This window comes from Candoia aspera, chromosome 2, assembly GCF_035149785.1.
Source record: "Candoia aspera isolate rCanAsp1 chromosome 2, rCanAsp1.hap2, whole genome shotgun sequence".
NCBI classification, from domain to species: Eukaryota; Metazoa; Chordata; class Lepidosauria; order Squamata; family Boidae; genus Candoia; species Candoia aspera.
In genome coordinates, this window is record NC_086154.1 from 17,166,324 (window position 1) to 17,177,145 (window position 10,822).

General features: G+C 44.8%; 1 protein-coding gene and 1 long non-coding RNA gene across 2 annotated transcripts; both read left to right on the forward strand.

Annotated features, from left to right (window-relative positions):
* Positions 1 to 1,335: 1,335 nt before the first annotated feature.
* On the forward strand, positions 1,336 to 4,902 carry LOC134488972 (uncharacterized). Its single transcript, XM_063291352.1, has 2 exons — positions 1,336 to 1,416; positions 2,328 to 4,902. Exons 1-2 carry the CDS (start codon positions 1,338 to 1,340, stop codon positions 3,698 to 3,700), a joined length of 1,452 nt encoding a protein of 483 aa, XP_063147422.1. The 5' UTR covers positions 1,336 to 1,337; the 3' UTR covers positions 3,701 to 4,902.
* Positions 4,903 to 5,224: 322 nt separating this feature from the next.
* Positions 5,225 to 10,267, forward strand: LOC134488983 (uncharacterized). Its single transcript, XR_010067067.1, has 2 exons — positions 5,225 to 5,505; positions 8,702 to 10,267. It is a non-coding gene; the product is annotated as an uncharacterized LOC134488983 (long non-coding RNA).
* The last annotated feature ends 555 nt before the right edge of the window (positions 10,268 to 10,822 follow it).

The following is a 10,822-nucleotide window of genomic DNA, read 5'->3' on the forward strand; positions in this document are numbered from 1 at the left end:
CCACAGCTGGAAAATAGGCAGCTGGGCTCCCCTGACTTTGCTTTAATGCGTGGCTGTTGGATCATCTTTCTCTGGAGTCTTAATTGCATAGCAGGGCCTCTGCCTTTCAAAGCCTTTCTCCCTTATCCTACCTCAGTGTTTCTCAACCTTGGCCACTTTAAGATGTGTGGACTTCAAGTCCCAGAATTCCCTAGCCAGCAAGCTGGCTGGGGAATTCTGGGACTTGAAGTCCACACATCTTAAAGTGGCCAAGGTTGAGAAACACTGTCCTAGATATTTCCTGGCCCAAAGGCCACTGATTGCCTTTATTATGTATAGTCCAGCGCATCTATACCCACTCTGAATATAAACTTATACTGCTAGGATTGCACAAAACAGTCAAAAACAAAAGCACTATATTATAATATTTGTTGGAAATATTGCATGTGTTTAAAATCTCTCCAAATGACAGGAAGTGTCAAGCAAGGAACAGTGAGGAAAAATGTCAACATCACATAGACATTAGGGCTGTGCATGAGGATGATTTGTAAGAAGAGCTTTGGAACTTGCCCAGAACCTCTTTGTTATTCACTGAAGCAGCCTGTCCTTTTTCAGCTTTCCAGGCAAGCCTGAAAAAGTGATGTATCTGCTTTCATTAGTTGGTTCATTAAAGCAGGCATGTTGTTAATCTGACTCTTAAAGCAGTCGCATCTTTTTTTCAAGCTTAACGGAAGCTTGGGAAAAAATGGGTTGCTTTAATGAATACCAGAGAAAGCTTGTATTCATGAGAGGACTCAAGCACTTCTCAATCATTTTCAAAGCATGATCGGACCAAACAGACATTGGCAGGTCTGAGCTGGTGGCCACTGATGAGTAAGGAGATCTTGGTGATGAACTTCATGGAAATATCAATGGAGTGTACAGCATCAACAATGGAAAGCATGTATTTCATCGTTAAGAAAGAAACTAACAATGGGGCTAAAGGAGTTTGGGGCAAAATGTCTTTAGTTGGGCTTAGCTGGTGGTAGCAGGTCTCCTGAATTTCAGAATCCCTTAAGTTTTCTTCAGTGCCCCTGGTCCAACCTTTCTGAATCTGGCATCCATATACATAGGACCATAACTCCCTGAATGTATATGAATCACAGAACCTGGAAATATAACATTTTCCCCAAATCACAACCCATGATTGGAGAGCTATCATCAGTCTCAGATTGGCACTGGAAGGACCTCATAATTTCACACCTGAACAACTGGATTTGCTGAAATTTTTCCATGTCTGAGTACAATTCTGACTCATTTGCATTACTTTTTTTTTTTACTGTTCTTCTCTAATTAGGATTTCCTATCTTGGATCTAGGATGGAGAAGGAGGAAGAAATCCAGAATCCAGATTCCCAAAGTGCTGGAGAAGGGACAGTGAGAAATGATACCAGCTCAGGTAAAGAACTGGATAGAAAAATATAAGCAAGAATATTTTAAATGATAACTGGGTGGATCATTCTGAGTTCATCTGGTGAAGGACCATTGGTCTGCCCAAAATTGGCTTCCCAGCATTTGAAGGAATGTTTTTTTTCCCCTTGCCATCCCTCCTCAAATGCAAAATGATACAGGACAACTCTTGATACCAATCCATAGCTGGGATAGTTTTCACACTTCTGTGACTTGTTGCTGTGCAGATATATTGAACTCTACATGGCCAGACCTGATGAACTCTTAGAAAGTAGTGGTGGAATGAGATTGAGGCTTAGCTAAGATGGCGGGGGACTTCATTATCTAGGGCTATATTTTTGGTACTTTCGAGTCAATGTTGACTCCTGGCGACTGCCTGGACTCATCCCGGCAGTTTTCTTGGCAGCATTTTTGGAAGTGGTTCTCCCTTGCCTGCTTCTTCCTAGGGCTGAGAGAGAAGGACTGGCCCAAGGTCACCCGGCTGGCTTCGTGCCTAAGGTGGGACTAGAACTCTCGGTCTCCCGGTTTCTAGCCTGGTGCCTTAACCACTGCACCAAATCAGTATAGTAACTGAAATAAAGGAAAAGATTCCGAACTCATACTTACAGATGCAGATAATTTGTTCAGTAGATAGAATAAACCATGAAATGTAACCTGTCTTCGTAAGTCACTGAAGGGGATCCCCCCAAAATCAGCAGGCTGCCTGAGATGATTTCAGAAAAGTGAAGGGTGCCTCTGTTTTCTGTGGCTGAGGCGCAGAGTGCTTGTTTTGCATGGTGGAGATCCCCAGTTAAAAGGATCGGCTGAAGTGACGTTTGAGAATCTTGAGAGTTACTCAGTCGGCTGGGATGACCTCTGTTTTCTAAAACAGTTTCCTCCTGCTTTTCTTCTGGCTTTCAGACATGACTCTTGCTGGTGACAAAGTGGCTTCTGCTGCCATCACAGTTGCCACAGCTGCCGTGGCTGCTGTGAAAACTGTTGTCGGGATCCAGTCGCAAATCTTCAGCCGCTTGGCCACCCGCCGGACGTTTCTGCCCCGCGACCGCCGTGACCTACTGGAGCTTGAGCAGATGGTGGAGAATGCAGCGGCTGTGCGCCTCCGAGCAGTGGTGGAGTCCAGCATTGACTCCTTGCGCGCCATGATGTGTTCTTGCCTCTTCCAGTCCCCAGCAGTTCTTGCTGGGCTGATAGATGAACTCTACATCATGGAGCGGGCCTTCTGGGTGCAGCCGGGCCGCTCCGAGTGGTGGGAGAAGGTGGTCCTGCCCCACTGGGATGACCATCTTTGGCAGGAGAACTTCAGGATGAGTCGGCAGACTTTCATGGAACTGTGTGACCGACTGAGGCCGGTTCTTGAGCGCCAGACGACCAACATGCGGGCTCCCATTACTGTTGAGAAACAGCTGGCCATAGCCATATGGAAGCTGGCCACCCCAGATAGCTACCGCTCAGTAGCAGAGTGTTTTGGCGTTGGGCGCTCCACTGTGTCCAGGATAGTCATGGAAGTTTGCCAAGCTCTTTATGATGTCTATCACCATGTGGTCCTTCTGACCAGGCCCCAGGAGGTGATAAAAGGCTTTGCAGCCAAAGGTTTTCCTCACTGCATTGGGGTGATGGATGCAACCCACATCCCTATCATTGCTCCTGCCCACCGAGCCATGGAATACATCAACAGCAGAGGGTATTACTCTATGGTTCTGCAGGCACTGGTGGATCATGAAGGCAAATTCATTGATGTGTATGCTGGGCGATCCGGGAAAGTTCATGATGCCAGGATCTTTCGCAGCTCCCCCATCTTCCGGGCCATGAATCAAGGCACCTTCGGCCCTAGCACCACCATGGACCTAGAGGGGGAGCAAGTAAAGGCGGTCATCCTAGGAGACCTTGCCTACCCTCTTCTGCCGTGGCTGATGACTCCTTACAGCGGCCAGTTGGACTCCCGAAAACAGCTCTTCAACAACACGCTTGGCCGCTGCCGGACAGTGGCGGAGTATGCCTTCGAGCGGCTCAGGGGCCGCTGGAGGTGCCTGCTCTCCCGCCTCGATGTGCGGGAACGCTACGCCCCACGGGTCATTGTAGCCTGCTGCATTTTGCACAACATCTGCGAAAGCAAAGGGGAACCCCTCCAGGAAGGGTGGGAAGAGGTGGTGAGGTCTGTCTCGAGGTCTTACCAGCAGCCAGAAAGACAGCTGATGTACATGTCCAACCCACATGCCCGGGAGATCAGGGATCTTTTCAGCGCACACATGGAAAGGAGAGAACAGGAGAAGTAGGATGGCATTCATTCTTATTCTTCCTCCCCCGCAAAAAAACCTTGGACCAGAACCTGGGGAGGGGATAGCAGGCCCTTCCCTGCCTCTTTTCTGAATAAGTTGTTATTACTAGGGTTAGAATGAAGTTGACTTCTTCCGAAAGCAGGTAGCTGATTTATCTTACTCCTCCTTGGCTGAAGCAGGTGACCAAGACTGTCTTCTGCTTCCAGGTTTCCTTTGCCTTCCTGCCAAGATTGTGCTTCTGCCTAGGGAGCAGCAACCTTAGTGCCGCACCTTCCCTATCCAGGATTGCTGCCTTCACAGGCACTGACTGCCCAGGTTAGCACAACATACCCTAAGACACAATTTATTAATTAGTTGTGGTTTGTAGAATGGGCCGCACTTGGCCAGATTAGGACAATGCACCCAAACCAAAGAGACCATATTTTGGCTGAGTGTAACATGTCAACCCAATGTCTTGCCAGGGTTGGTTTCAGCTTTGAAGGTGGGGAGCTTTGGAAAGTGCTGTTGAAGAACTTTGACTTCCCTTTGTGGACTTAACTAGCAGCAGCCCTCTGACCAGTGCTGGAAGTTGCCTTTTGCATTTCTCATAGTGCCCCCATAGAGTGTCACCCTATGACACTGTGGTACGTTTAAAATGGCAGCTCCCATCATGTGATGCAAATCTGAGAATGAATGAATGAATGAATGAATGAATGTTGTATTGCTCTCTCTTCCTCCCCTCCTGCCAACATTCCCAAAATGGTCAGCCAGGTTCCTACTGAAAGCTACTTCTAGCCTGAAGGAACCATCTAGTCATTGTAGCAAGGAGCCATTGCTAATCTTATGTCCATGAATGTTTTAAGCCTACTTTAAAATTGTGCAAGTTGGCCCCATATCTATGGAGAATGAAATCCTTCTCTGTTACTCAAGAACATTGCAAAGGGCTGCCACAGTTTTCTTATTGTCAAGAATCGGTGGTTGAGCGTAAGCACTAAATTAATGAACTGCATCTTGGAAAATTCCATTTGCATATTTTTACTCAGAAGTCTTTAGGCAGTCTACTCTCTCTCTCTCTTAGCTTCAGCCTCATCTGCAGTGTGGAGATTGATAACTGATGGGTTTGACAGTCTTCTTGTTGGCATTACAAAATAATTCACATTGTAAGGTTTGAATGCCGTAAAATAATGGCAGCCATTCTGAGAGTGCCTTGGACTGCCAGAAGATCAAACCAGTCCATCCTCCAGGAAATAAAGCCAGACTGCTCACCTGAGGGAATGATATTCAAGGCAAAACTGAAATACTTTGGCCACATAATGAGAAGACAGGACACCCTGGAGAAGATGCTGATGCTAGGGAGAGTGGAGGGCAAAAGGAAGAGGGGCCGACCAAGGGCAAGATGGATGGATGATATCCTAGAGGTGACAGACTCGTCCCTGGGGGAGCTGGGGGTGTTGACGACCGACAGGAAGCTCTGGCGTGGGCTGGTCCATGAAGTCACGAAGAGTCGGAAGCGACTGAACGAATAAACAACAAAAACATCCTAAGTATTATGTATCAGAAATGAGGGGCAAACAAAGAAGAGGTAATTGCATTGTGGTGATTGATAGGTGTTCTCCCCAAATGGAGGTACTTAGAGCTTCATTTCCACCTGATGTTGCTCTCCTTTATACTTCTTTGGTTCTTCTATCCAAACCAGGTGGTTGCTACAGGTAATGTGAGGTACTTGACTAGAACTTCAGACACAGCCTAGTCCAGTTGTCCTGCTCCTTACTTAATTTTAAATTACATTCAGTTCACTGAATTGCCTGCAAAGCACTTTTGTTGTTTATTCGTTCAGTCGCTTCCGACTTTTCGTGACTTCATGGACCAGCCCACGCCAGAGCTTCCTGTTGGTCGTCAACACCCCCAGCTCCCCCAGGGACGAGTCTGTCACCTCTAGAATATCATCCATCCACCTTGCCCTTGGTCGGCCCCTCTTCTTTTTGCCCTCCTCTCCCCCTAGCATCAGCATCTTCTCCAGGGTGTCCTGTCTTCTCATTATGTGGCCAAAGTATTTCAGTTTTGCCTTTAATATCATTCCCTCAAGTGAGCAGTCTGGCTTTATTTCCTGGAGGATGGACTGGTTTGATCTTCTTGCAGTCCAAGGCACTCTCAGAATTTTCCTCCCAACACCACAGTTCAAAAGCATCGATCTTCCTTCGCTCAGCCTTCCTTATGGTCCAGCTCTCGCAGCCATATGTTACTACGGGGAACACCATTGCTTTAACTATGCGGACCTTTGTTGTCAGTGTGATGTCTCTGCTCTTAACTCTTTTATCGAGATTGGTCATTGCTCTTCTCCCAAGCATTAAGCGTCTTCTGATTTCCTGACTGCAGTCAGCATCCGCAGTAATCTTCGCATCTAGAAATACAAAGTCTTTCACTGCTTCTACATTTTCTCCCTCTATTTGCCAGTTATCAATCAAGCTGGTTGCCATAATCTTGGTTTTTTTGAGGTTTAGCTGCAAGCCAGCTTTTGCACTTTCTTCTTTCACCATCATCATCAGGCTCCTCAGTTCCTCTTCGCTTTCAGCCATCAAAGTGGTATCATCTGCATATCTGAGATTGTTAATGTTTCTTCCAGCGATTTTAACTCCAGCCTTGGATTCCTCAAGCCCAGCACGTCGCATGATGTGTTCTGCATACAAGTTGAATAGGTAGGGTGAGAGTATACAGCCCTGCCGTACTCCTTTCCCAATCTTAAACCAGTCCGTTGTTCCGTGGTCTGTTCTTACTGTTGCTGCTTGGTCGTTATACAGATTCTTCAGGAGGCATACAAGATGACTTGGTATCCCCATACCGCTAAGAACTTGCCACAATTTGTTATGGTCCACACAGTCAAAGGCTTTAGAATAGTCAATAAAACAGAAATAGATGTTTTTCTGAAACTCCCTGGCTTTTTCCATTATCCATCGGATATTGGCACTTTGGTCCCTAGTTCCTCTGCCTTTTCTAAACCCAGCTTGTACATCTGGCAATTCTCGCTCCATGAATTGCTGAAGTCTACCTTGCAGGATCTTGAGCATTACCTTACTGGCATGTGAAATGAGTGCCACTGTTCGATAGTTTGAACATTCTTTAGTGTTCCCCTTTTTTGGTATGGGGATATAAGTTGATTTTTTCCAATCTGATGGCCATTCTTGTGTTTTCCAAATTTGCTGGCATATAGCATGCATTACCTTGACTGCATCATCTCGCAAGATTTTGAACAGTTCAGCTGGGATGCCGTCGTCTCCTGCTGCCTTGTTATTAGCAATGCTTCTTAAGGCCCATTCAACCTCACTCTTCAGGATCTGGCTCTAGCTCACTGACCACACCATCAAAGCTATCCCCGATATTGTTATCCTTCCTATACAGGTCTCCCATATATTCTTGCCACCTTTTCTTGATCTCTTCTTCTTCTGTTAGGTCCTTGCCATCTTTGTTTTTGATCATACCCATTTTGGCCTGGAATTTACCTCCGATGTTTCTAATTTACTGGAAGCGGTCTCTTGTCCTTCCTATTCTATTGTCTTCTTCCACTTCCATGCATTGCTTGTTTAAAAATAATTCCTTATCTCTTCTGGCTAACCTCTGGAATTTTGCATTTAATTGGGCATATCTCCCCCTATCACTGTTGCCTTTTGCTTTCCTTCTTTCTTGGGCTACTTCTAGTGTCTCAGCAGACAGCCATTTTGCCTTCTTGGTTTTTTCTTTGTTTGGGATGTATTTTGTTGCCACCTCCTGAACAATGTTGCAGACTTCTGTCCATAGTTCTTCCAGGACCCTATCTACTAAGTCCAATCCCTTAAATCTATTCTTCACCTCCACTGCATATTCCTTAGGAATATTAGTGAGCTCATATCTAGCTGATCTGTGGGTCTTCCCTAATCTCTTTAGTCTGATCCTAAATTGTGCAATGAGAAGTTCGTGATTGGAACTACAGTCAGCTCCAGGTCTTGTTTTTACCGACTGTATAGATGTCTGCCACCTTTGGCTGCAAAGGATGTAGTCAATCTGATTTCGGTGTTGTCCATCTGGTGAAGTCCATGTATAAAGCTGTCTCTTAGGTTGCTGGAAGAGGGTGTTTGTTATGCACATTGAGTTGTCTTGGCAAAATTCTATCAGCCTGTGTCCTGCTTCGTTTTGTTCTCCCAGGCCATGCTTACCTGTAATTCCAGGTGTCATTTGACTGCCCACCTTAGCATTCCAGTCTCCCATGATGAAAATAACATCTCTTTTAGGCGTGTCATCTAGTAGGTGCTGCAGATCCTCATAGAACTGCTCTACTTCAGCTTCTTCAGCATCTGTGGTTGGGGCATATATTTGGATCACTGTGATGTTAGATGGCTTGCCCTGAATTCGAATTGAGATCATTCTATCGTTTTTTATTAATTAGGAAGGCTACTCCATTTCTTCTGTGGTCCTCTTGTCCACAGTAGTAGATCTGGTGGTCATTTGATGTGAAGTGGCCCATTCCAGTCCATTTCAGTTCACTGACGCCCAGAATGTCTATCTTTAATCTTGACATCTCCCCAATAACCACATCCAATTTGCCCTGGCTCATAGATCTTACATTCCAGGTTCCAATGGTATGTTGATCCTTAGAACATCGGATTCGCCGTTCACCACCAGCACCGTCGGCCACTAGCCGTCCTTTCGGCTTTGAGCTAGCTGCGTCATCACGTCTGGGGCTAGTTGAACTCATCCTCTGTTCCTCCCCAGTAGCATTTTGACCATCTTCCGACCTGGGGGTCTCATCTTCCGATGGTATACTGACATATCTCTGGTTGTACTGATCCATTTAGTTTTCACGGCAAGAATACTGGGGTGGGTTGCCATTACCTTCCCTAGGGATCTCATTAGTCTGACCTCTCTGTCATGACCTTCCCGTCTTGGGTGGCCCTTCACGGTTTAGCTCATGGCATCATTGAGGTGCTCAAGCTCCAGCACCACGACAAGGTAACGATCCTTTGCTGAAGCTGCACAGCACACTTATAGATAAATAGGATATTCCAGTAATGATGTACCTTACAGAGTTGTTGCCAAAATTATAGACATGAATTATCTGGAGTATTCTGAATGTACTTTTCAGCTTTGCCTAAAGGCTTGGAGCTGTCATTACATTTGCTCAAGAGTAGACATTTTCTTTGCCCCAAATTCCAGTCCTTTGAGCCTCCAAGCCAATCCATGGTGCTCTATCTTTTGCCCCACTATCCAATGGGACACTGCACAAATCCCCTTGAGATTATTTAATTTGGGATTCTGATCAACATTCCTTGAAAATGGGTGGTAAATATTTGGAGGGCTGGGGGCTGCATTTGGCCTTTAAATACCACGTTGGGGTGTCACTCAGAAAGTGGCAGGCCAAGACAAAAACTAAGTCTGATTTAATTTAAATTAATACATTTTTAATAATTGCTTTTCATCTGCTTCATAGTTGCCCCTTCTGTCACATTACCTATTACAGATTGGCAACCTAAAACCTGGGGACAGGTTGTCTCTTAAAATAGATAAAGAGTGATGATTAGTGGAAGAGAAGTAATTAGATAGCTAGTATGTCAGATATATAATAATAGGATAAGTAGAAAATGTAGAATCAGGAAGACGGGCAAAAAGAACAAACGAGGAGGGAAAAATTTAAATGAATCAAGAAAGGAGCTGTATAGATCACTCCTCCCTCATTCCAAGATAACTTGTTATGATGGCTGGTTGGAATTCGAAACTAACAACTTTTAAGAATGTTGAAAGCCCTCTATTCCACTTTCATAGCCAGACTGTTTGAACCTGCTTCAGATCCTGGATCTGGCAATGATGGCTGGGAATTCTGGCAGTTTTAATCCAGCAGATTTGGAGAGTGCTAGAAGAGCTCCTTTACAGCCATGAGTCCATTTTCTCAAACACGTAATTTTGGAATAGAGTAAGATAGGATATTGGTCTATTTTAATGAAGTATGAAAATTACCAAACTGGGATTAGTGGTGTTTCTAAGTGGCTTGCTTGGGTGCATGAATTGCACTAAACCAGCCTTTCTCAATTTTTTGACCCTGGAGGAACCCTTGAAATATTTTTCAGGCCTGGGCGAACCCCTGCACATTCAAGCTCAAATATAGGCCGGAAGTTACAAAATTATGATATTCGTTTCATGGGTAGGCCTGAATATATGCATTAACAGTGTTCTAAACTGAAAATAAAGAATGAAACTTACCTCTTTAATGCGAAGTTGCCCAAATTTGAAATAATTTTTTAACTAAATTGTGATCTCCCAGGGAACCCCTAGTGACCTCTCGCGGAACCAGAGGGAGCCACTGAGCCCTGGTTGAGAAACCCCGCACTAAACTATGACTTGTCTAGTTATGGTTTATGAAATAACTAAAAAGGGGCTGGGTTGGCATGTCATATTAATTTAAACAACCCACGTTATCAATTAAAGTACTGTGTGAACCAGTCATCTAATGTCTTAACTTTTTCCGTTTCTTTGATTTGCCTAATTCATAACATTTTAGATTAGAGAACTTCCTGTATTTCCTATTCAAGATGCAAATTCTAAATAAAACTGTTTATTCAATGCTAGTATCTTATATATTTTTACAGTTATGATAAAAATAAAACTTAGCAAAGAGCAGCTCAGCTGATCTTAGTCATGGTTGCTAAGCAAGGCCAGGGTTGGTTAATACTTGCATGGAAGAGCACAAGGAAATCACAAGACTGTAGTCTGAATCGGAAAGTTAAAAATAATCTGGGAACGATCCATGAAAAACATTTCAGTGGACCTGTGAATGGCCCTGCCTGCTTCTCACCAAAGTCATTAGCCATCTGTTAGCCTCTCTCGCCAGCAGTTCATGTCCTGTTGTATATAGGGGTTGGTGGAGCCAAGAAGTGTTAAATAGGGACAGTTGAGACCTTGTGGGATAGCTGTTGAATAGGCAGGAGGTCGCTGGTTGTGAGAGCATTGCAATAACTAGTTGGAGATGGCTGTTGAGTAAACAGGGAAGAAAAAGAAGGCAAGGAAGAAAAAAAAATCAGTAGGTACAAAACCCACAGGAAGTAAGCACTCACAGCTCAAAAGATATTCCTTGGTGGGAAAAGGGGATAAACTATGGAGAGGAGAGTATTAATGGAG